Source organism: Corythoichthys intestinalis, chromosome 11 (assembly GCF_030265065.1).
Source record: "Corythoichthys intestinalis isolate RoL2023-P3 chromosome 11, ASM3026506v1, whole genome shotgun sequence".
NCBI lineage: Eukaryota > Metazoa > Chordata > Actinopteri > Syngnathiformes > Syngnathidae > Corythoichthys > Corythoichthys intestinalis.
Window position 1 is genome coordinate 24,540,190 of NC_080405.1, and position 26,180 is coordinate 24,566,369.

Sequence of the window (26,180 nt, forward strand, 5' to 3'; positions counted from 1 at the left end):
GATTCATCTTCAAGTTAGCGGGGTTTAATTGGTCGATGGAGTTGATTTAAACTAATTCCATGCAGTTTGTCAGTTATTTGTTAGTTTCAGGGCTCCGGAGTGGCTAAGCTAGCGCGAGTCAATGATGGTTGAAATAAACTCCACTGACCAATTAAACCCCTGCTAACTTATGTGAAAAAGTCTGATCTTCTCCTTTAAATTCAATTATCTGAAAGTCATTTACATGCAATGACATTTTTCTGTCGTCATTCTTATGTTGAGGCAGCAAAGGGAGAAAAATCGGTATAAAGTAGCCGATAAATTACTTTTAAAGTAACTTACTTTGATAATAAAGTAATCGGTAAGGTAACTAGATACTTTTTGAGGCCTAATTAGTAATTAAATTACTTTTTCCAAGTAATCTGTGACAACACTACGTATATATATACACCATAGATACTATAGTATACCGACCGAGCGCTGTACTTCCTACGGTGGCTACAGTTCACAGCACTTGGCACTGCAACTTCCTCATTTATTTACTTCTACATTGACAGTAAACAGTTAGCCATCAAGATCAAGCTATGTTTACTGTTACAAACCAAATGTGTTTGTTATTTGGGCTGTGTGTGATAACGTACAGCAAATGTTCAACCAGGCATGCCATGTCTGAGTGGTTGCAAGTCAGCATCTGCTCGCTGCACTTTTAGAGTTCATTGAATTATGTAGATTTTAGCCCATGTGTATTGTTCCCTGGCCTCAAAAAACATATTTTATTGAAATTTGCAAGAGGGGAAAATGGAAATTTTATTTAATTTATTCTCTTCCATGAAACATTTCATATATGGAATCTTCCTTTTTGTTATTCTTTGAATCAAGTATTTTGGGAACACAAGTCCTAATACTTTATGATGGTGTTCACAGCTTCATTATACTAGCACTAAGCAGGATTGGATAAGACCAACAGAAGATTTGTGTGGAACTCAAGAATAAAACTGTTGTGCAAAACAGCAATTTGTGCATTTTCAAGAAAGGAAATGCACAAATTAATTTATTAAAAATACTAAAAAGGCAAAATGAATGATTCAGGTGAGCATGATACATTTCAGTCAGGTTCAAGAACGTGAAACTGATAACTGATTTCACAAAGATACACAGTGACGTCATGATACTTGGGCTGGTGTGACATTCTTCTTTTGGAAGCGGAACATCGAGTTGCCAGCTATACAAGAAGTAATTTTTTTTTTTTTTAAAACACTCAAATAAAAAGACCACAATTTTCAATAAACATATAGAATACAAAACATTTTCTATTTCCAAAAATGGTTGGATACATTTGAAGAGATACATGAAACATCACACCAAACAAAGTCAAGCCAACTTTCCTGAAGAGCTTTGTACAGAGCTCTTTCGTGGCCTAATAGAAAAAGAAGAATCCACCCTAAAGGGTGAACGAATGCAAGTGCATGCCAGTAAAACTTGATAGACTGGTGACTATTTGAAATCCAGATATTCAAAATTACCCATGATGATTACACAGTAGCAAATGTATTACACAACAAAGAAAGGCTAACATGAGATTTTTAAAGATATGATTAATAAAAAATAAAAAAAAAATTAAAAAAAAAAGATAACAGCACCACCTGGAAGAGACTGGTGACATTGCAGTGAAGTGAAAAGGAAGATTATGGTTTCATCATGTGTAGTAGTCTGTGGGGAAACAATTATAACCTCAGTCTATCAAGCTCTTATTCAAGACAGTAGAACAAATAGTTGAAAATAGTCTATAAACACTTGTGAGAGTGAACCTTTGGCTTTTCACAAGTCTGCAGGAGTCCATGCTCTGTAGATACCACCAGCGTGTGAAAAACTCACCTAATCTCAACGCAGTGCATCCAAATTTTGGGAAGGCAAGGTTTTGAAAATAGTTTATGGGAAACTAAAGACCACAACTTTGAAAGTCGGCGGAAATTTCGTATAAAGACACATAGCTCTCTCACAAGTTTTACTGTTTGCATCATCAAACCTGTAAAACAGAAAAATCAACGTAGTTAAGGGCAGATTTGAAATGATTAAGGATTTTATGGCTCTGGGTACAAAACATCTACAGTAAATGTGACTATTGTTCACAAATATATAATGCTTACTTTGTACGCTAATTGCCATTCACTTGCATTGACGGTGTTCCTCTGTGGTCGATTGCTGCTCTTTCTTTACTACGATTCTCTCGTTCTTCATCTTCCTCATCCCGTTCCTCATTGCCACTGTGGTTCTTACAATATAGTCTGAAATAAACAATTTTAAAAAGCTATAAGAATTTATCACCGGCTAAGTTGTTGGAGAATCACAAAATGAGGGTGGAAAACAATGGATTTATAAACAATGGCATTTTATTAGACTAGAAAAAAATGGTCAGAGTAGTGCTCACTTGTAGATTCCACGAGCCATGTTCTCAATGTACTTGGCTTTGTCCTGCACACCGCAGTGATAGTGGTAAGTCTTCACACAAGCTTTGATCTCACATCCAATGGTTGCGCCAAGCTGGGCGCAAAGTGTACACTTCTTCAAATAAAACCAGACAACCACAAACTGATAAGATGGCCATCAGCAAAGTTTTAGTCATTGTTAAATAACAAAACAAAGAAAATCTTCAAACCATTCGTTTGCCCCTTTTAATCTCTTGGATTACAGTTTTGACGTCGAAATTCCCAAACTCGGCCCGTGATGTAGTAGTCAACTGAACTGTTCCAGATGAAAAAAGCTGGAAAGGAAGTACAGAATGTGTAAAATAACTGCAATTTACAGCACTGCGTGCGCACACACACCTCCACACGCACTCAAACCCTTACCATGCACTTGTAGTGAGCAGCCACTTTTTTGGAGTTATCAGTATGAAGCATGCCCCTCGTTTCATTTTCTTCATCCCCAGCATGGCAAAAACCGCAACGCTGGCCGCTGTTATCTGGACTGGCCCTTAGTGGGGACCTCTCCCGCTATGACATACAGTACAACACTCAGACGTCAAATACATTGCATCTCCCATGAAAGTGAATGTTGCACACTTAAAAAAAAATGAGATCGTGTCCAGGCGTGCTGCCTTACATGTGAGGACGTCTCCTCATCTGCAGCCTGAGAGGAAGTGGAGCAGTTGTCTTCTGACTGTCCACGAACCTTGGATCTTCCCTTCTCAAACCTTCCTCGGCCTCTATTTTGTGGCAGCGAGGAGTCCGAATCATTGGCTACAGCTTCTTCAGCGTCTTCTAAAAACAAAAGAAATCAAAAAATTTAAAAGAGTAACATGTAAAAAAAATATATATATATATATATTAGTGCTGTCATATTTATCGCATTAACGGGCGGTAATTAATCATTTTAATTAATCACGTTAAAATTTTTTACGCATTTAACGCATGTACGGAATGACCCGCTCATGCATTGCCTCAAACATTTTACAATGACACCGTTTTAGCACATTGAGAGCGAAAAGGCAGAGCAATGTGGACACAGGCATTCATTGGACCGCGCCTTTTATTTGTATAAGCTTTGGCAACTCTGTCACAACAAATACAACCATTGTGGTGAGCAACGTGGGGAAGAATGACAGGAGACTATCTTTTTCTTAACATGCTTTGTTGAACACAACGCAGAACATATACCATTTGCAGCCAACACTGACAGTCATGGTTGCCCAACTTCCCATCATGCATTTGGGCGGAACAGTTAAGTTGCTACAGTAACATTCAGTGAAAGCACAACAAAAATAACATTCTCTCAAAAAAATGTTCACAAAAAATAAAGCGCTCAATGCAAAGAGAACTGGCATTCCCAATCAAAACAGCTATGCAAAATACACATAAATCCTACTCAGACTTTGCCTTGGCTAGATCTCAAAATAATTTTAAACTCGCCATTGACACCTTGTGGTGTATTTCAATCACTACCTTACGTTGTTAGGACACTGTGGAAGAACGGTAGGGAGCCCATGTGAAGTCCAGTTCGGCAACATCAACAATGGCGAACTATTAGTTTATTTTTTGATTGAATATTTTACAAATTTTATTAAAACGAAAACATTAAGAGGGGTTTTAATATAAAATTACTATAACTTGTACTAACATTTATCTTTTAAGAACTACAAGTCTTTCTATCTGTGGATCCCTTTAACAGAAAGAATGTTAACAATCCATCTGTGGATTTATTGTTATAATAAAAAAATACAGTACTTATGTACAGTATGTTGAATGTTAATGTCCGTCTTGTGTCTTATCTTTCCATTCCAACAATAATATACAGAAAAATATGGCATATTTTAGACATGGTTTGAATTGCGATTAATTAATTTTTAAGCTGTGATTAACTCGATTAAAAATTTTTATCGTTTGACAGCCCTGATATATATATATATATATATATATATATATATATATATATATATATATATATATGGCGGAAAACACAGACAAGGCTGAAAAAGCAGTTTCTGCTCTTGCACCCCTCTTTAAAATAAACTGCTGTATTTTAAGCCAAAAGAACTGTTGTCCTTAATAGAACAATATGTCTATATGCTGCCAAAGCAGATTCATGGCGCACTAAGCCTCCGAACTATTTTTAATTTGTCCGTTTTACCCTGAAAACCCCCGTTTACAGACGTCGCGCAACCGCTTTTGTTTAAACCTAGCCATAAAAAGAAGGCAAGTAATTATATTTATCATTCAAAATGTCTGTCATTTTTAGCTTAGAATCATTAATTTATGTATACATTTTAGTTTAGGAAAAAAAAAAACGACTTTAAAAAATTATTCACTGGCATATTTTAAACTTTTAAACAAATTACGTCACAATGAAAATGTTGGCGTCTGTGAAAAAGTCACGGGATATCTACCTCATAACTATCGCTTAATTGTATTTTTTTTGTTACTGTCACATTTTCCCCGATATGTTAGATGATAAATAATCGATCCAAACAAAAAAAATTGAAAAATAACATTTAAAAGGGTAACTATATGGAAAAGAAAATCTCAACCACTCCTTGTTGTCTGTGATTTCTGCATCGCGACCCTTGTTTTATCACCATGTTTCACCCATAAAATCCCCCCGAAATCCGGCTGTGGCCATTCACAGCTGTGTCTTGACACTTGGTGAAACATGCTACATCGAGTTTTTGGATCAAAACAAGGTAAGTACGCGATAATATCTCGTTAAAATCGTGGCGTCTTTAACCCTTTAAGGTCTGGGCCTATTTTGTCTGATTTTGCATGCCTTTGAAGTTGCCTTTATATTTCAAAGAAAGAATTGTTTACAATGGCCTGGTTTGGTCCCTTTTTTTGTGACACCTTGAACTTCATGTCCAAACTGTTGTTTCCTTCACTGACCAATTATAAATCATCATTTTGGGCCCAAAAAGACCAAAAATTCCAAAATCGTTTTGTCAAAATTTTTAATATTGATGTCCAATTGACAACCAAACATGCGTAACGAACCGTTTTGAAACTTTGTAATATTTATTCAACATGTTAGGATGAACATTCAACCCCCAAAATTTAGAATAAATAGTCTTATATTTGACAATTCAACATAAACAACAGGTATAGCCATAGGCGTTTTATGCCTTTATACATGCTCTAGTCAAAACAGGTTATATACAGCAGACCAAACAGTGAAGAACAGTGAAAAAATATATACCATCTAACACAAAAAGTGTTTAGAGGGCATCTCTTTATGAGTTTAGGTATTGCGGCCCATCACCTGATGAAAACTATGTACACACAATCAAGCTTCTTGAACACACATTTATATACACAAATTGAGAAGACTGATTGTGGGGAAAAAAAAAAATATATATATAACATTGGGAAAAAAAGTATTTTCAAAAATATTTACAATAAACAAGTTAAATTTTTTTCAGGCATGCCACTCCGAAAAGCAGTTTCGTCCTGGAATTAGACACAGGGCTACATCACACACCTCACACTTCCATGGGGTGTCGGTCCTCTTTCCACCCTTCCACCCTTCCATTTTCATTTCACTTTACTTTCATTGTCACTATAAATGTACATGAAAAAAAGTCAGTATTTATGAAAATAATAAAGTATAAAATAAAAATATATACAGCAATAAATAATAATGGAAATCAATATGTATGACAATAGAAAGAATACCATAGCTGAATATGTGCTACATCCCTAATCTTCATATAGAAAGAAGAACACCACAAATTATAAATTCCTGCCTGGGATACCCACAGTGCACGTACGACTTTGATCTGATATGCACATTTTATTATTATATACACAAACACACACTTATATTGCATCAAAATTAACTTTGTCTTGTAATATCAAAAGAAACTTTCAAAAGAAACTTTTTCAGCATTAAAAAAAAAGAGTGAGTTGGCTTACCTCTGCTCGTCGATGGCGTCACCCACGTGTTCAAATCAGTCACTATCTTCACTCGAGGACTCTTCTGAAGACGATGATGACGAATTTGGACCATCCTCTTCCTCAAGTTGATCAAAAAGCACAATTGCTTGCGCTAAATTTAGTTTTCCGTTCATTGTCAAAGTCACACAAAGTCGCTGCTCGATCCAAACGGCCGTCGCTCGCCACCTCGCTGCTTCAGAACACTCCTCCCTCTCGTTCGGTAGAACCTCGCGCGGCAGTTATATTTATAAAAAAAAAAAACGCATTTTGTGCTTCCACTGTGACTTCGAAAGGGTTCGTTTGATTTGTGTTTTTTTCATGGAGCTTCCGTTTTGAAAAAGGACAAGAAATGATGGAAATATAGACATAAACAAATGATCCATGCAGTGTTTTAATGTTTTTTGGAGAGGACAATAAAACTATAAAATTTAAATGACAATATCTCACGTTCTAGTTGGTCGATTGACTTCAAATAATAACGAGAGTAAACCGCAACTTCCGCACTTTAAAACGAGACCAACCAACGGCATGTGGGTGACGTAATTAAAACGTGAGGGCGCTTCAAAGACGACGTGCGCTGAGGATGCGCCGGCACGTCCTTCGACTCTCAAGGGTTAATTCTGCTCTTGCGTGTTCTCGCCTCCAATTAGGTTTTTGCTGTTTAAAAAAAAACATTTTTTTTAAATGCCTTCCTGTTCAAAATTTTTGTTTCCCCAGAAAATTGAGATTTTAAGCTTTCCAATGATGTATCACACATGCATTTCGGACAATTTTGAAAGTTGGCCAAATTGAGGGTCTCAGAGCGGAACTTCAAGTCACCTGAGTGTTTTCCGCCATATATATATATATATATATATATATATATATATATATATGTACTGTATATATAATTTTAAATAGTATGGATTTCAAGAAAGAATTACCTTCAATGCCATCTCCAGACGCATCTCGATGTTTGCGGCAGTACACACTAAAATTGAAAGAAAACAGTAGTTCAGTAACATTTTTTCCAAATGCCGTACAAAGGAAAAATAACTTACAGGTAAGTTCCTTGTGAAGCATTTTCTTTAACCTGGGCTTTGTCCTTTACAGCGCAGTAATAGTGGTAAGTCCTTCGACATGTATTCACATCACAGCCAATAGTAGCACCAGGCCGGTGACATGATGAGCACATCTGTAGTGGAATGTGTAGTGTTTACATTATTATTTTCAGAATAAAAAATGTTGGGGCTTCTAACAGAGATGGGAAATGTATTTTTTGTGGGCCTGATGACACACGGTAAGACCAATGTTCAGTGGTAAATATGGCTTAACAACACCCTCTAGTGGGCATAACTGGATCCCTGCAGGACTTAAGTTTGAGGACAATGTAAATGCAGAATAAATAACACCATCTTGATTGATTGAATTGAATGCATGAATGAATGTTTCCTTTACACACTTGTTCTGTTCAAAGGCTGGGACTGTTAGTATTTTAAAGGTTGGATGTTGAATGAAGGGCATTTTCTTTTTGGGGGGCTTTCCTTATTGAAAACAGATTCCCATTAAAAAGCAAATTAATTTTTTTTTTTTTTTTAATGAAAAGGTTAAACATTACGTAATGGAGAAGTAAAAACATGCAAAACTGAAGTCATTTCTTTATCATTGATTCATTCATTCATCTTCCAAGCCGCTTATCCGCCATGAGGGTTGCAGGGGTCCCGGAGCCTATCCCAGATAGCTATGGCCTCAGGGTGTAGGTTTGCATAGGGACGGTAGGGACATAACTCTACCAACTTTTCAGGATGCTCAAAGGGTCCCCCCCCAACTTTAAGGCAACCTTATTTTCATTACATAATGACTTCAGTTATATAAGTAATTTATATACTCTTCCCATATTGTAAAGATAGAATTGGCCCAACTATTATTAAGTGAATTATTTTCATTATCTTCAGGCTTACATTTACCCCTTTTCACTGAATGTGCCGGTCCATTTTCCCCCTCGAATGCACGTTTGATTGGCTGATGACTTGTATTTACAGTATTTAAAATGTATGTATTTATTTTCTACATTATTTATTTAAAACTATTTTATCTGCAGCCTATGCAGACATCATAGTGGAGGTAAAAAGTTTTAATCTTTTGTTGATTTTAGCTGTGCTCGTGGACAAAACAGTTCTGTTTTACCTGAAAGAAGGCTCCATTTTTATTTATTTTTGTTAATCCCTGACAAGTTTTTCCAGTTATATTTATTTATTTATTTGGACAGACAATGTTGAGTGGCCTTAAGACAAATGTTTATTTTTTTGCATTCCAGGATAGTTTAGAGTTGATAAACAAACATGTATTTATTGTGCGTTACTATAATTTAAGCTACGTTTAAATATTAAATTTGCTAATAAGATCCAGACATTTATTCTGACGTTTTCAAAAGGTTTCATTAGTAGTTTTGGAAAACAAAGGTTTGAACCGAATGATGTATCACCTGAACCAATACACATGAAAGTTAGTGTAAGTCAATACAGATTAATTTTGCATTGATTTTTTAGCCTATCAATTAATTAGGTTCACATTCATGAGAAATGTAGCCGTGACCCCCATTCACCCAATCTGTTTGGTCTTATGAATGTCCCGTCCCCAGCAACAAGTGTTCATGCAGGTTGTACTGTTATATCATCCCTACCAATGTTAAGACCAAACCTACAGTACGCCCTTGCTATGGACAGTCAACGAAGTCCACCCTGAATCGGTTGCCAGCCAATTGCAGGGCACAAAGAGACAAATAACCATTCATTCACATACTCATACCTAGGGACAATTTACCGTGTCCAATTAGCCTGAGTGTTGTTAATAACGGCGTTAGAGTATAAGAGCGTTCCTAACGGCGTTAATTTTTTCAGTATTGAATAATCTAATTAATTACTTTTCCCATTTTTGCAACGGCGTTACCGTTGCTGAGGATGTGAAGGGCTGCGTTACTACAATTTGGTTGAATGAAGCGCTAGTTATCGGATTTTGTCACATTTTTGCCTGTGAGAGAGCAGAGCGGGAGGAGGGAAGGGGCTGGTGACGCCGTTGCAAACGTGATGATGATTGGCTAGGTGGCTCGGAGTGTTAGCATAGCATTTGCTTTCTCGTTAGCGTTAGCATTAGCATTTAGCGTGGCGAGGGTCATCTTAAACTTTCGGGCAACTTTTTTTTTTTTTTTTTACATAGAGTTCGTGGCATCCAGGTGGGTACAACTTATTGGAAAACAATGTACTGTTGTCCTGCTGAGTGTGCATTATCATCATCAAGTTGTCTTTGTCCTTTTAGACGTTACAATATAATAATAATTTGGTTATTTTTGTTTTGTTTATTACTCAAAATAGTCACTTGCCCACAACTTTTTTTGAATGACGTATTCATGAACCTTGTGTGTGTTTTCTTAATCAAAACAACTAGTGCAAATACAGGAGATTCAGAGCCTCACTTGCATATTGAAAAATATATCTATATATAGTATATTAAGGGTGTCACAATACACACAAGTGACTGTTCAGTACGTACCTCGGTATGGAGATCACAGTTTATTGCGGGTTCAGTACAACAGGAAGAACAAAAAAGCTTTTTTTCACACAACATTTTTAAGTTAATATAACGTTGCTCTCTTATATAGGTGAAATTAAAAAATGAATAAAAAAATATTACCTATGTTTTTTTGGGGGGGGTGAAAAAATCGGTTCAATTCAATCAGTAATTATAAACATATTTGATGTGAAAGAATGTAAAATGGAACGCAGAATATGAAAAGTAGTGCTGCAATGATTAATCGATTAACTCGAGTAATTCGATAAGAAAAAAGCTTCAACTCAAATTTTGCTGCTTCGACAATTCGTTTAATTAGAGTGGTGTTGTAGTGATTTGTTTTGAAAGTGTTTGCATTTAGTTTTATTGGTTTGGGTGGCAACAGTGAATATGCCATAACTAACATAGCTGAATCTAGCTGCTCCCTGTTGAGACCAACATAAGGTAAGTTTTTGTTTGAGCTAATTTTTTTAGAGATTTTCACTAGATGACTTGAATAGGTGTTTGGAAAGACTTTGGATGATTCACCGTGACCACAGTGTACAGTGATCCCTCGTTTTTCGCGGTTAGTGGGGACCAGAACCCTCCACGATAAGTGGAAAAACTGCAAAGTAGCGCACCCCCCCAATTTTATTTTATTTTGGGGGTGTGTTCATTGTATTTATTCAGATTTAGCATTGGAAAGAGATACATATAAGACATGTTTTTTCACTTTTTTTCCCAAAGTATGATTTAAAAAAACATTGAACGGCTCGACCCACACACACATTCATTCCAGCGCACCTTCCTTGCGCAGCAACTATTTAACAAGTTAAACGATGATTGACCTATGAGGCGCATGTTAAGTCGGCTTCTCTGGCAAGATCAAAGACAACCATCTGTCCACATAGTTAACTTTAATAAGCGCATGCCAAAGTGACTAAGGAACAAAGAGCTGGGAGAGGGAGGAAGGGAGGCTGTGCCAGCGCATGAAGTCTGTGGGATTAAAAAAAACAAACTATCGCACGTCCTTGCGATGGGACTATTGCGCATGCGCACATCGCGATGGCGATGTTTAAAAGATATATCGTTCAGGCTTACTATATACTGTATATAGCTATGTATTTAGTTATACAGTGGGGAGAACAAGTATTTGATACACTGCCGATTTTGCTGGTTTTCCCATTTGCAAAGCATGTAGAGGTCTGTAATTTGTATCATAAATTCTCTTCAACTGTGAGGGACGGAATCTAATACAAAAAAACAGAAAATCACAGTGTATGATTTTTATATAATAAATTTGCATTTAATTGCATGAAATAAGTATTTGATACATCACAAAAATCGAACTTAATATTTGGTACAGAAACCTTTTCTTTGCTATTACAGATACCAAATGTTTCCTGTAGTCCTTGACAAGGTTTGCACACACTGCAGCAGGGATTTTGGCCCACTCCTCCATGCAGATCTTCTCCAGAGCCTTCAGGTTTCGGGGCTGCTGCCGGGCAACACGGACTTTCAGCTCCCTCCATAGATTTTCTATCGGGTTCAGATCTGGTGACTGGATAGGCCACTCCAGGACCTTAAGATGCTTCTTACGGAACCACTCTTTAGTTGCCTTGGCTGTGTGCTTTGGGTCGTTGTCATGCTGGAAGACCCAGCCACGACCCATCTTCAGGGCTCTCACTGAAGGAAGGAGGTTGTCAGCTAAGATCTGGCGATACATAGTCCCATCCATCCTCCCCTCAATATGGTGCAGTCGTCCTGTACCCTTGGCAGAGAAGCAGCCCCAAAAAAATGATGTTTCCTCCTCCATGTTTCACGGTTGGGATGGTGTTCTTGGGGTTGTACTCATCCTTCTTTTTCCTCCAAACACGACGAGCCGAGTTTAGACCAAAAAGTTCAATTTTGGTCTCATCCGACCACATGACCTTCTGCCATTGTTCCTCTGGATCATCCAGATGGTAAGTGGCAAACTTCAGACGTGTCTGGACATGCACTGGCTTCAGCAGCGGGACCTTGTGTGCGCTGTTGGATTTTAATCCATGACGGCGTAATGTGTTTCCGATGGTTTCCTTCGAGACTGTGGTTCCAGCTCTCTTCAGGTCATTGACCAGGTCCTGCCGTGTAGTTCTGGGCTGATCCCTCACCTTCCTCATGATCAGTGATGCCCCACAAGGTGAGATCTTGCATGGAGCCCCAGAACGAGGCAGATTGACCGTCAACTTGAACTTCTTCCATTTTCTAATAATCACTCCAACAGTTGTTACCTTCTCACCAAGCTGCTTGCTTATTTTGCTGTAGCCCATCCCAGCCTTGTGCAGGTCTATTATTTTATCCCTGATGTCCTTACACAGCTCTTTGGTCTTGGCCATTGTGGAGAGGTTGGAGTTTGTTTGAGCATGTGAACAGGTGTCTTTTATACAGGTAACAAGTTCAAACAGGTGCAGTTACTTCCGGTAATGAGTGGAGAACAGGAGGGGTTCTTAAAAAAGAACTAAGAGCCGAAATATTTACTAGTTGGTAAGGTATCAAATACTTATTTCATGCATTTAAATACAAATTTATTATTTAAAAATTATACAATGTCATTTTCTGGATTTTTGTATTAGATTCCGTCACTCACAGTTGAAGAGAACTTATGATACAAATTACAGACCTCTACATGGCTTGCAAGTGGGAAAACCAGCAAAATCGGCAGTGTATCAAATACTTGTTCTCCCCACTGTAGCTAACCCGTTAGCATTTTATAGCATTTAAGCTAGCGGACATTTGCTATGCAAGTTAGCCAATTGTTCTTTTGTAGTAGTTAGATCTTCATTTTAAAAAAATATTATTTGAGGCTAAGATTAGGTATTTTGATTTAGTTTTAAATGCATATATTGCTCTTGTGAAATGACAGTGCAATTCTACATAGTTTGAAGAAACACTCAGGAATTTTTTCTTCACAATTCTTTTTTGAAAGTGTAATCTTAGCAAGCCAAAATGAATAGTATCGCAAGCATAAACACTTGTTTTACATATCCTAAAATTTATTCTGCAAAACATTAAGTATTTGTAATCCGATTACTTGATTATCCTAACTAACTAATCGATAAATTAATCGATAACCTAAATAATCGATACCTGCACCCCTAATGAAAAGTAACGTCAGTTACTTTGCTGAGTTATCACACTTACTATGAGGTAACTGAGTTACTAACTCAATTACTTTTTGTGAGAAGTAATTTGTAAATAATTCCTTTTTTAAAAGTGAGATTAACAACATTGATCAGCCTGCCATGTATGTTTTTGGAATGTGGGAGAAATCCTGAGGATCCGGAGAAAACCCACACACGCACAGGAAGAACATGCAAACCTCACACAGAGAGGCTGGAGCCAGGATTGAACCAAGCATCACAGAACTTTGAGGCGAACATGCCAACCACCCTTTCTTCAAAGAAATGATCCATTTGGCGACTACCATTTTTTTGTATTTTGCTTTCCCATGAATTTGAACTTGACACTTCTGAACTAAATGATAGCAGTTCAATGACTACGTTGGAAACCCATGTTCAGTCAACAAATGTCTTTGTGAATGTAGTGTTGGGGGGGCGGGACTCACCAATTTGTTTCCTCTTTTAATCTCCTTTTTTACATCCTCAACGGAAAACCCTCCAATGTTTTCATTATCCGAGTGCGATGAGACCAGGGCAGAGGAGAAAAGCTAAAAGCACACAAATAATAACACTTCATGATAACGAATTTGATCCGTTCCAAACTTTGCGGGAATGTTTTTAATTTTTACATTAATTTTACCTTATTAGTTGATGAATTCAAATTACTTATACTTTGTTAATTAGTGGCAACTTTGTGTTCAAAGTGCAACAGAGTGAAGAAAACACATGTACAAACATACAGCTTCCTATTTTACTTTTCATAATAAAAGCCCCATGTTGTTCACGTTACTAGTCCACACATTGCAATTAAATTAAACCAACAACAACAAAAGACTGCCCCTGGATAGAGTTATTTATTCAATAACATTGATAGGTAAATGTTAATTACTACCTTCATAACATGCTACAAGTAAAAAACAAAAAACAAAAAAAAACATTGTGCTCTGCTCACCATGCACTTATGGTGGGCTGCCACCTTCTGGCTGTCCGACACCAGCAGCTGTCCACAGTCCTTTTCCCGGCTGGTTCGACAAAAGGCGCATTTAGGCAGGCGAGCTGCAGCACCTTTCCTCTGCCCAGACATGATCCGGAGCGTTGAGAGTGGATAACTTCCTAATGAAAATGAGACATTGCAAATTAAAAAGACAAGATGGAATCGATTATCTTAATGACTTATCATTAAGGGTGGGCGATATGGCAAAAAGATCATTTCACGATTTAAAAAGAAGAAAACAAAAATATTTAGATTATTTTTCTTAAACCAATTTGCACATTACTGACCATTTTCATCATTGAAAACATATTTAAAAACTAAACACTATATAGGTTATTTTAAAAGGTGCAAATAAAGTTGTTTTTTTTTTAATCGTCATATTTCGAGCATGTCGTCATATGTCGAGACAAATGACGAGTCAGATTTTACGTTGGATGTCAAAAGGATCGTATGTCGATGCGATTGTATTTCGATGTAACACTGTATACGGGAAGTTGCTAGGAGTACATGTAGTTCAACTTTTGGTGACTTAAAGATCGGTGTGAACACAAAACAGCGTTTGCCGATGGACATAGAGCAAGTGACCCGATATCACACAACTAAACACGTCGGGTCTAAACAGAGTTTCACAAGCAGACAGCCAGATACGCTCATCAAAAAGAGCACGAGCAATACGTTCCCAACAACTATAGACGGTTTAAATTTAAATCAGTAAAACGGCTTCTGCCAGAGGATGAATGATGAATTCAAGTAATATAAAATGATACATAGATGCATCTGGAGACCAAACTTGAAATACTAGAACAAGATTCTCTCAATTTATTGACCCATTGGCTACCGTGGACAGCAAAAGAAGTCCAATTCCTTTTGACTGGGAGAGCTGGCAGCGATTTCATCCAGTCGAAATGGATTGGAAGTCTATCGCCTTCAACGGCAGGTAAAGAGTTCAACACCACAAACCAAGAACCATACTTTGCCCATCCTGACGACAGACTTGTGGAGCTCACAACAGATGCTGTGTGTTCCTGTGTAACATCTGTACAGGAATTACATATGAATAGAAATGTACTAAAATGACTGAGGAATACTGTGTATATAGAGTATAATACAGTGGTAGAGTATCCCATAATTACAGCATTGGCATTTTGATGCATAGTCAATGATCATTTTAAGTGTAATTATGTTATTTCAAGCAAAATCTGGACCAATAAAAAGTAATTCAATATATATATATATATATATATATACACCGTATACACAATGACTACCAGTGCAAAACAATTCTGAAATGATGCAATACATAGTGCTGACACTAGCTTCAAGCAGAATTTTTGCGGCTGTATAGGTTTCAAAGGTGTCTTATTTTTGCATCCATCCTGCCAATAAAATGCAATTCTATGTAAAATTGGACATTTAAGAGCACGAAATTCATTGTGCCATTCTTCTGGATACATTTTATTTTTCATTTTATTTTGAAATATCATCATATGTTTACTTCGTAATTAATTGATTGCATCTATTAATTGTTCATTTATGAAATAATCTTAATATTTTCATCCGGAAGGGTCAACTCAACCGCTAGGATTGTGAGCAATAATTTCAGCAATGGTGTGCTTAATACAGTGCTAGCGGGCGTGATAGGCGTAAAATGCGGGGACGTTTCACGACGAGACTCAACCATAAGGTCAAAATTAAAGTGGATATATTTTTATTTAGGACAAACAACATACTGCGACGCCTAGAGCGAGCCATTACTGCTATGATAGCAGAGCCACCATCGCCTCACTGCGGCGGCTCCAGCGGCGTGCAAACACAATAAACCCATGTCCACAACACGAAATGGCTTTATTTTAAATAAAGTCCAGAGTTCTCCAAACAATCCTCATAAATGAACATGACACTATATTAAAACGTCGACAATGTGGAAAATATGTGACTGTTGCAAATGAAACGAGGAAACTCCCCCAGATTTCTTCCCCCAAAGTTTTGAATTAAAGGGGGTGTGTATCTCCTTCTCCGACAAACTAGCAATAAACTGGATCTTTTTGTGTAACTGGGAACGTTTAACGCCTCGAAATGTTTCACAAGGCCTCAGTTCAAAAAATAAAAAGGCCATAGGTCTGAAAACAGGACTCTTTGTTTCCGTGGTAGTGGGAAGCGGTAAAGAAGCGAATATTTCCCTTTAAATGAGGGATATAGTCATGACAGGCGCGGGTCTTTTGCAAAGCGCTTCGAAAGCAAAGAGCGCCATACGTGATGGATCCCTGAGAAGAGAGTAGCTCGGCTTGAGCACCAGCACAACGGCCTCGAACCACTACAGGCCACGGAACACAGTGGCTGTCTAGCAAGCCCGCCATACAATGGTCTTACCTGCCAACTATTATCTTACGCCGCTGAGAGGTTATAAATAGGGAAAGTGTGGCGAACGGCGACTGAATTTCTCTCCGTCCTTCACAAGTGATCGTGTGCTTTCCTCATTCGGCTACAGTTAAGCTAGTCGACGAGCGAGTGGACTATCTACTTCCGGCTGTTGGTTTCACAATAAAAGCATCGGTGACGAGTCGCATTCTGGTCTACGGAAATGTGAAAAAAAATTACATTTGGTACATATGGATGCGTTGTTCTTCACTATCTTTCAGTACAGTTAGTGCTGTGGTTCTTAACCTGGGTTCAATCAAACCCCAGGGGTTCAGTGAGTAAGTCTAAGGGGTTCGGTGAAAGTAAAGAAATGCAGATCCATATTTTCGTATGCTGATAAATCTAGGCAAAGTGGCTTATTAGACCAGGTTTTGGACTGGTTTCCTCCCAGTTTACAGGCTTAATCCATTTAACTGCTTGTCCTCCATCTATTGGTGGAGATTTTTGATGTAGTGACATACTGTAGATGTGTGCTCCCTTGCAGCGACTCTGGTGAGTCCGGTTTTACATACACTAACTCAGTGGTTCTAAACCCTGCTAAAAGTACCGAATCCCACAAGTTTCCCATGTGGATTCACCGAACCCTTCGGAATCGGATAATAAAGCAATTACTTTCTCATTCAAAACCAACATAAGCTAGCGAGCTAATAATTTAGCAAAATCCCGTTCCAAATTCTTCTCATTTTGACAGCATGTTTTATAATCGGGTCAAAATTTGAGACCACGCTTCTCATTGCTCTGTTAAACTCCCTCATACCAAGTGTGAGTCAACCTTCCACTGAGCAAACCGTTCCACCTCTCATCAGATGGAGACTATAGGCCAACGGTTATTGGGTGAATGGGTTTATCTTAATCGTTTGAAGGACAGTGGACAGAACTTTTTTTTTTCAAAAGTTGTTTTCTCCTATATTAGGAGTCTCAAACTCAATTTATTAGTGGGGGGGGGGGGGGGTCGCTGGAAATAAGAGATATGGCTGCATCAAGCATTGCCAAAACAGAATTAATGTTATAAATTCACTTTGGCTAACTTATTAGTATAAACACCACCAAAAGTTATCGTTAGCTTAACTTGTTCACTGCATACCCTGGATAACAGGGTATCTGTTGTTGTAGTTGGTAGAAGAGGGAAATTGATATTCAAAACACTTTTTGATGGCAATGGAATTCATTTCCACCCGACCACAGGAACACCGACTCTCTCCCCCTTTTTCAGTTAAGACTCAAAACTCACCTGTTCAAATTTGCCTATCCACAAGAATCTTTTCTTTGTACTTTCGTTTTCCACCACGTATTTTTATCTATTATTATTTTTATTGTTAATTGATTCATTCATTTTACATGCAGGTTATCCTCACGAGGGTCGCAGAGGTGCTGGAGCCTATCCCAGCTAACTACAGTCAGTATATAGGCGGGGTACATCCGAATTCGTTGCCAGTCAATCATTTCTCAATTCTTTAAAAAATTTTTTTTAACTCTATATCTACCTAAATGTTTTTAATTTGATTGTGACCTTGAGTGCCAGAAAGGCACCTTAAAATAAAATGTATTATTGTTATTAATAATAGACGTCCAATCCATCTGAGAAGGGCTGAAAACGATCAAGGCCCTCCCAGTTGAAATGGACTGGACGTCTATTGCCGTCAATGGGGCCAAAGAGTTGAGCTATGTGAGGTCATAAGAGATTTATCAAACAAAATAAAAATAAATAAATAAATAAATAACATTCCCAGAGCAAAATATTGTACACACAGGCCACACTTATTTGAATTTGGCCTTTGTTCTTCTTTTTCAATTTATTACAATATGTTATATTTACTGTATTTTTTGTTTAAGTTTTAATTACATTTATTTTTATTTCGAATTTTTCATACAAATATGTTTTACTCATGACTTTTTTTTTAAATTTGCTTTTATCAAAATTATTTATTTATTATATATTACAATTTAAATACCCCCCCCCCCCAAAGTATTCTTCAATTAATTCATTGATTTTATTTTAAATCATGTATATATTTTTCCATTGACCATCCCAAAATATTTTTGGGAAACACTAATAATACAATTGGATGTCATTTGAGGGTGGGCCGTCCTATAACAATGTAATTAAAACATTTAAGAAAAGAAAATCATAATTTGTGCATGAAAGGATTGCGTGAGAAAAAAAACTCCATATATTTTAATTATTTGATTCAAATACTTAAAAGTTTAGCAACGTGGACGTTTAGTTATACTAAATCATACTTTGCTCGTAGACAATGGCTGTAAAAAAAAAAAAAAAAAAAAAAACATTTTCTCTGGCCTACGAGTCACTGGGGGCAAATTTGTTGCAATTATGAGAAGCCAATTATTCGGCCCTATATATAATGGCCAGTTACAAATTAGATTTATTAAAGCAGTGATTCCCAACAAGTGCACAGCAACGGATCATCTGTTGTGTCAAGGGCTAATTGTCTAAATTCATTTAAAAATTAAATAAAAATATAAAATAAAATAAAATAAAAACTATTCCATCTGTTTTATCCAATTAAAAACATGTATACTGTCAACGTCAGAATACAAAGAATTCCGTATAGACGTGTAAAATGTTTAACTTGACGAATGAAGGTCCAATATTTTCTGTCAGTCGTAATGCATCGCGAATTCAGTCAACCCTTAGAGCACTTAACCTGATTTCGATATATTTGATATTTTTATTACGTCTTTTAATTTCAGTCTAAAGAGATGAAGTGGTATACCTAAACAGAAAATATTCATTCCTAATACAGTATGAACTTTTGTAAAAGGGGGCGGGTCCACAAGTGCACTTGTGTCGTACTGTCCACACGATTGGCTTAAATCGATGTCAGTCATTTTGTGGGGCAAAACATACCACCCAGTGTCCCCGGCAGAGAGGACGAGCGGAGGCTACAACAGTAGACAACAGGGAAATGAAGTTACAACAGCCAGTCGGGCCAGCTATCTCCTTCAAACTGGGTAGCTAGCAAGTCGGGTGACAGTCGGACAAAAGTAGAGAGGTTAAGATTTGTTAGCACCACCATGATCGTCCGTCAGAGAAAATAGCCACATTTTGTTACGCTACTGATCTGAGATAAGGTTACATTTTAACGCAACCTCACCGTGAAAAAAAGAAAGTGTGAACAACTCGCTAACTCACTAGCTAACTTTTAGCCAGCGAGCTTGCTACAACTTTTAAAGTACTCCTCACATTTGATCGGTAAGTTTGAATCTCTGTTTCGTGTGTTTTCCGTCGTGTTCACTGTCCGCGTAGCATTGAGGATTGCCTGTTTCTTGCTACTAGGTTATAAGCTAGCTAAACTTTGCCGATTAACACCGCTGTAGTGTTATTTGAATCGACTAGAGAGTTATCCAAGTTTAATGAAAAGTTAATAGAGGAAAATAATGCTGCCTCGCTAAATATGTTGACCCAGTGTTAAGTTTGTCGCTCAGTGTCTACTTTCAGCTAGAGACAAACCTGTCGCCGTGGCCTTGCATTTCTCAGGTGTGCTTTTTGCAGCCATTTCCTGATGCACGTCAGTGGCACATCACAGTCGTGTTTCTTTTTTGCCAGGGCTCGTATCCCTATTACAGCCATGCCTTTTCCTTTCGGGAAATCTCAGAAGAGTCCTGCAGAAATAGTGAGGAGTTTGAAAGAAAATGTGGCATACATGGAAAAGCTGGACGCTTCAGAAAGTAAGAAGTGTGAAAAGGTAAGTACGTGTCTTCGGTAAAGGTCGTTTGAATGAATACGTTTAAGTTTTTGTAAATCAAATCCTTTTCTCTTCATAGGTGGCAGAGGAAGTTTCCAAAAATTTATCTTCCTTGAAGGAGGTACTTTGTGGGACAGGTGACAAGGAGCCGCAGACTGAAGCTGTAGCTCAGCTTGCTCAAGAGCTATACAACACCAACCTTCTCATTTCACTGATTGCAAATTTGCAAAGGATTGACTTTGAGGTGGGAAATATGCTACTCGTTGCCTCGCTTTGTTTGCAAAAAGTACCACCACCAAGCCATTAAACCAAGTTAATCTGGTTGTCTTTTTTGCACAGGGGAAAAAGGATGTGGTTCATCTGTTCAGTAATATCGTAAGACGTCAGATTGGCACGCGCACTCCCACGGTAGAATATATCTCCACGCACCAACAGATTCTCTTCATGCTTCTAAAAGGGTAAGACCCTCTTGTCTGATTCACATCAGAAAAAAGAGTATTATTTGTTCTGTTCATTTGAGCCTTGACACAGCTACCCAGGATATGTTCAAACAACTCCCAAAAAGCAAGCATGAACTTGTTTTGTTCGACATGTAAATTAAAAGAAAATGATTGTCAAAATCTCATTTCATAGCTCTCTCAAATGGAGCCGTCTTGTTTGTGAAAATGCTTTTGTAATGTGGACATACAGTTCATATTGAATTTGAGTCAGCTGAGTCTGCTGTCTAACTGATGGGCTCATTTGTGTGACCTAGATCAAATAATGCAGTGTACAAAAAGGCTGTCCTGCAATAAAGCCACCCTCCAGGAAGTGTTAATTTACTTTAGTTAGCATGCTGCAGTTCTCAGTTGTAATTTACAGTATCGTAAAACCTTAAAAAAAATTCCACAATGCTGGTTTACCTATAATTTTCTATAATTTTGATACTCGTAACTAGGTTTGGTTGATAAAGTAATTGATATTATTGCTCAGTTGTATTTCAAAGATTGCTGACATGCTCTCTTAACGTGCCTGTAAACGGAGAGGAACTAGTTTACAAATGCGCACTCAGTGTTTCTATGTAAGCAACATTTCCGACCCCTCCAGCAAATATTTTTCAAAGAAATCAGAAAAGGACATTTGACTTCATGCATTGGGCTATTTACCAAATATCACATAAGTGTAAAAGAAAATGTACTCTTCTATATCCGTCCAACTTGGATTAAAAGTTGTAAAAACATACGTCGAGTAACCATTGTGCTTACAGGTGACTCTTCTAACGAAGATTTGAAACAACATAGAGTCTATTTCATTCCGTCCCTATTGTATTTTAGTTGACCTCATTTTGTTTTTCTTTTATTACATAGTCATGCACCATTTTGGGGCCTGAATGGCTACTATATTGCAGCAAGTAACACACTTTTATGGCTGCACCCCAATATGTTGTAAAGAAAAAAGGTGCAAAATATTACCCCACATAGCTGAAGTCTCAGACTTAATGTTGTATATAATTATTTGATATGAAATCATAGTTAATGAAATTAAATGATCAGAAGTGACGTGTATGGTGCCTACCTGTACAGATATGAGAGTGCAGAAGTGGCCCTGAACTGCGGGATGATGCTGAGAGAGTGTCTTCGCCATGAGCCATTAGCTAGGACGATACTTTTCTCAGAAGAGTTCTACTGTTTCTTCCGATATGTGGAGCTCTCTACCTTCGACATAGCATCAGATGCTTTTGCATCATTTAAGGTACATAAGGATATAAAATTTTTAATCAGTTAAACATTATTTTACAATTCTTCTGAAATACCTGGTTTTCTGTTGACAGGATCTCCTTACGAGACACAAGCTTATGTGTGCTGATTTCTTGGAGACCAATTATGACCGGGTAAATATTCAAATGACCTTAACAGAAACATGTTGTGACTTTATCTAATACACCTCTTAAAAATGCCTGGAAGGTATTTACAGAATATGAGAAGCTCCTACATTCTGACAATTATGTCACCAAGCGACAGTCACTTAAGGTAAACTCCTTAACATCTCTAATATATATTGAAGTAGTTTACAAATATGCCAGCGACAATTGCTTTTGTAAACATTTTAGCTCCTGGGGGAACTACTGCTGGATAGACACAACTTCACAGTCATGACAAAATACATCAGTCGTGCTGAGAACTTGAAGCTCATGATGAACATGCTAAGAGATAACAGTCGCAATATCCAGTTTGAAGCGTTCCATGTTTTCAAGGTGAGTATTCCAGTTGACAATTGTTGTAATGTTCTAAAGCCCCTTTCAGATTGAGATCCCGGTAAATTCCCATGTAAGGTGACGTGAGATTTACCTGTGTCATGGCTTTTAGACATGATGATATGTCCTGGGAATAACACGGGTTGGAGACGTTCAGATTTGTCCCGTGTTGGCGACTCAACACTCTCTGTGCGGGGAGGGTGGCTGGCGCTATTTTATAACAAGGACATTATGTCATGTTTGGTCGGGATTGGGAACAAAATAAACCACACATTTCCAAAGATGGACTGTCTCCTCCTTGGCTGTACAATCCAGTAGCAATTTAATTTCGGTATGTTTCCAGTTTAATTTTGCTATTTCGCCATGTTGATAATTGTGATGTTTGTTTACGGCTTTTTGTCGAACTGCGAAGAAAGGGGAAATGACGATCGACCCGCTATGATACTTACATCATCAGCCTTCGTGTTGCGACCCGGAATTAAATGCCTGATTTCACACATGCCGCGTCCCAGGTAAATCACGGACATCATACTAGGATGCGAAGCGGTAAATGTCCGTGTCATCTCCGTGGGTTCGTTGTTTCCTGTATGTTGTTGCAGTAACAACTGATATGTTTGGGGGGGGGGCGCAAGTGTTCTTATCCATTGTCTGCTTAATGACAATAAACACTTCTCGTTGGATCTTGCAGGTATTTGTTGCAAATCCCAACAAGACTCAGCCAGTACTGGATATCCTCCTGAAGAACCAAACCAAGCTGGTGGACTTCCTGAGCCACTTTCAGACAGACCGGTCAGAGGATGAACAGTTCTGTGACGAGAAAAACTACCTAGTTAAGCAGATCCGGGACCTTAAGAAGCCCACAGCTCCTGAGGAAGCTTGAGGCCCAAGGATGGAGTGCTCCATAAGTGGTAGATGCATTAATAGCGGCCAGCGTCTAAAGGCTGCCTTCTTTAAGGTTTAGCGTTAATTGCAAAATATAGGAAAAATGATAATATGACTTAAAAGTTTGGATGAGATTTCTATCCAGCAACCTGAGTGGTCCAAGAACTGTTATATAAACCATAGTGCTTTTTAAGAGATGAAATATTCATTCTTGTCCATTGTAAAGTTGAACCTTAAACTGTTACTATTCCACATTTTTGCCAGCACAGACCTTAGAATGACAACATTGTCCTATTTACAGTAAGATAATGACAGAAACTCGTATGCTTTGACTGAACAACTGAGGGGGACATTCAATTTCCAATATGATCAAAATTAACCCCTCTCAGAGCTGATCCGATTCTTTGCCTTATCGTTATTTTTATCTTTCACCCAAGGATTCGAACAATTTCAAAACACAGCGGACAGACGGATGATCTTGACAAAGTTAGCACATCGTTATTCCCGGTGCCTACTAATATGTCTGCCTTCTGCGAACACAGAGGTTTGCAAACCAGATTTGAAAGCACAGAAAGAGAAAATCAAAACAGCAGAGGAATTAATTGATTTTGGGGTAATTTTTAGCCAGCACTCAGCGGGGATCGCATGTCTGATATAGAACGTGGCATCAGATAGTGCTGCAGGGTAGCAGACAGCCACCACTGCACCATGAACACAATATACCAATTGATCACACTGGGAGGACTCTGTTCTATACTCGCATTGTCATATAAGTGGTAATAGGGCCACACTGGGAAGAAAAAAAACAACTACCACTGTTTAAATTAAGCCATACGATTCTCATGAAACAGTTGGAAATGGTGTTTTAACAAATATTACTGAAAAAAGATCAACAGGTCTTCAGTTCTTGTGCAGACTGTTGCATTTAAGTGAAATTAAATCTTGAATCCTGGATTATTTTACTTTTGTTAACTCTAATCCTTTAAATATTTTCAGTTATGGATTCCTGATTTAACTCTTTTTCTTCCCTGTGTCGCCCTAATACGCCTCTTTCAAACCATGAATGATGGAATCAATTCTCAGGCATTAACAGTCCCAGGCAAAACTTGAAAATTAGCATTTATGCGCTATAACTTTTTATAAAGGAGCACATCATAGTCATACCAAAGTCTGTAGTTTTTCTAATTGGTTCACATTTTGATTTGTATTTAATTTTTCAAACATGCTTGCCTTGCTTGGTAAATTTTACTTGATTCAGAAAAAGATGCGATATAATTATTAGAATTTCATTAGTTTGGAAGATTTTTCTTTTGATTATTAGGCTAATTCTTCATCACAAAATGTACACAGGGTCTGATGTGATGTCTTTGTGGTATATTTTTATTATATTAATATATATATAATTATATATATGTGATGAGGGTATTACATTGGTCCCACTGTGATGCACTTTTGATGTGTCAATCAAGAGGGACTATGTTACAATAAGCGGTGAATATACACATGTTCTCGCACTCATTTCAATTAGTGTATCTGTTTTACTTTTGCCTTTGGCACAAAAATGTTTCATTTCAGGATGAATTTTATGTGCCCTTAGGCTCCTAAATGGTAAATACCTCAATGATTTAGGTTTTTTTTACCCTTGCCGTTTCTGGACATTTCAATTTCATTGGTTTTTATGCACGCTTTATGTGATCTTTATATATGGTCAAACTTGAACAGGGTTTTTCTTCATACAAAACATTTTAAATATATTTCATTTGGTCACGCCATATGGGCGGTTCCTCATAAATAATTTCAGTGTGGGACCCTGATAGTGAATTATGCCTTATTTAAAGATATGAAATCATAGCGGTCTTGTTTATTTCAATAATTCTGTGTTTTTGAACCAAAGTGTTTGTGATCAGAGGAAATGTACAGTTCTGTTTTACAAATTTGTAATAACTATTGGCCCAAATACACCAAAACATGACATTTTCTGCTTTACAATAGTGTTCACACTAAATACAATGCAATATACACAATAGTTGCTAACTGGTATCTCCCTGTTTTACAGTCACTCTTCGGGGGCACTCATAGTAACATTGGGCACCTTAATGTGCTAAAAAAGCATTTGTTTATAGAATCCTACCTCCATTTGTGACTATTTACAGTAAAATCACTGGCTATATGATTAAGTCCTCAGTTCTTAGACTAGCAGTCTTGACTGTATATTTCCTTATTTTGGTAGTATTTGATCATGCCTTTCCACCGATTTCATCATGCTCTAACGTACTTTGGGTAGAGTTCTCTGTACATACATTTATTAAAAAAAAAAAAAAAAAAAAAGACTGGGATTATTCATTAAATAAAGTTCAATCTTCAGATTGTTTGATATGCAAAACATTCTCTTTTCTGCTCTACATACTCATAGGTAATAAGTAAAAAAAAAACTAACAAAGGCTTGATTAGCTCAGCGTAGATGTCAATTTATTAGGTGATTACGTGGTTTACTTACAGCAACGGAGTAGCAGGTAAAAGGGATGCAAATTTGTTCTAAAGTTAGCTATCTCTCAGAAATAGCTTTTTGTTACTGCTATCCAGAACATATTTATGTAAATAAGAACAAAAAATGTCATTCTGGTCATATGCATAGAAGTGCAAAAAGTAGAGTAGGACATTTAATCAAGGCTGATTGTGTATTGAAATATGAAAAGTCATAAAGTTGATCTACCCATTTTTTTGGAAATGTACCTGCATATACTGTATTGCGATTACTGCTTTCTTCTACTGTGCTAAAATGGTTATTGAAACAGTGTTCTGTGATGATGTAGGATACATTCCATGAATAATTATTTGAAATGTTTACTAAAACAAAATTTATCC

General features: G+C 37.4%; 2 protein-coding genes across 4 annotated transcripts; one reads left to right on the forward strand and one right to left on the reverse strand.

The window, feature by feature from the left end:
- Nucleotides 1–642: 642 nt before the first annotated feature.
- phf6 (PHD finger protein 6) lies at nucleotides 643–16,589 on the reverse strand. The gene is made up of 11 exons (XM_057849348.1): nucleotides 16,446–16,589; nucleotides 14,034–14,194; nucleotides 13,528–13,629; nucleotides 7,439–7,572; nucleotides 7,322–7,368; nucleotides 3,082–3,239; nucleotides 2,829–2,972; nucleotides 2,636–2,740; nucleotides 2,408–2,541; nucleotides 2,127–2,264; nucleotides 643–2,005 (listed from the first exon to the last, which is right to left on the reverse strand). Exons 2-10 carry the CDS (start codon nucleotides 14,163–14,165, stop codon nucleotides 2,135–2,137), a joined length of 1,086 nt encoding a protein of 361 aa, XP_057705331.1. The 5' UTR covers nucleotides 14,166–14,194; nucleotides 16,446–16,589; the 3' UTR covers nucleotides 643–2,005; nucleotides 2,127–2,134.
- Nucleotides 16,590–19,344: 2,755 nt separating this feature from the next.
- Nucleotides 19,345–24,132, forward strand: cab39l1 (calcium binding protein 39, like 1). 3 transcript variants are annotated; one of them, XM_057849332.1, is made up of 9 exons: nucleotides 19,345–19,466; nucleotides 20,062–20,200; nucleotides 20,280–20,444; nucleotides 20,540–20,658; nucleotides 21,763–21,931; nucleotides 22,011–22,070; nucleotides 22,144–22,209; nucleotides 22,290–22,433; nucleotides 23,122–24,132. In XM_057849332.1, the coding sequence occupies exons 2-9, from the start codon at nucleotides 20,084–20,086 to the stop codon at nucleotides 23,311–23,313; spliced, it is 1,032 nt and encodes a 343-aa protein (XP_057705315.1). In that variant the 5' UTR covers nucleotides 19,345–19,466; nucleotides 20,062–20,083; the 3' UTR covers nucleotides 23,314–24,132. The 3 variants fall into 3 exon arrangements, with proteins under 3 accessions (XP_057705315.1, XP_057705314.1, XP_057705316.1); XM_057849331.1 differs by having other exon boundaries at nucleotides 19,358–19,707; XM_057849333.1 differs by lacking the exon at nucleotides 19,345–19,466 and adding an exon at nucleotides 19,760–19,992.
- Nucleotides 24,133–26,180: the final 2,048 nt, after the last annotated feature.

Coding starts and splice junctions, on each gene's coding strand:
- phf6 (XM_057849348.1), bottom strand. CDS start 14,165: ATGTCTGGGCAGAGGAAAGGTGCTGCAGCTCGCCTGCCTAAATGCGCC. Junction 7,573..13,527: donor TTAAAAGAGGAAACAAATTG/GTGAGTCCCGCC, acceptor ATTCCACTACAG/ATGTGCTCATCATGTCACCG. Junction 2,542..2,635: donor TTAAAAGGGGCAAACGAATG/GTTTGAAGATTT, acceptor TTTTATTTGAAG/AAGTGTACACTTTGCGCCCA.
- cab39l1 (XM_057849332.1), top strand. CDS start 20,084: ATGCCTTTTCCTTTCGGGAAATCTCAGAAGAGTCCTGCAGAAATAGTG. Junction 20,445..20,539: donor TGCAAAGGATTGACTTTGAG/GTGGGAAATATG, acceptor TTTTTTGCACAG/GGGAAAAAGGATGTGGTTCA. Junction 21,932..22,010: donor ATGCTTTTGCATCATTTAAG/GTACATAAGGAT, acceptor TTCTGTTGACAG/GATCTCCTTACGAGACACAA.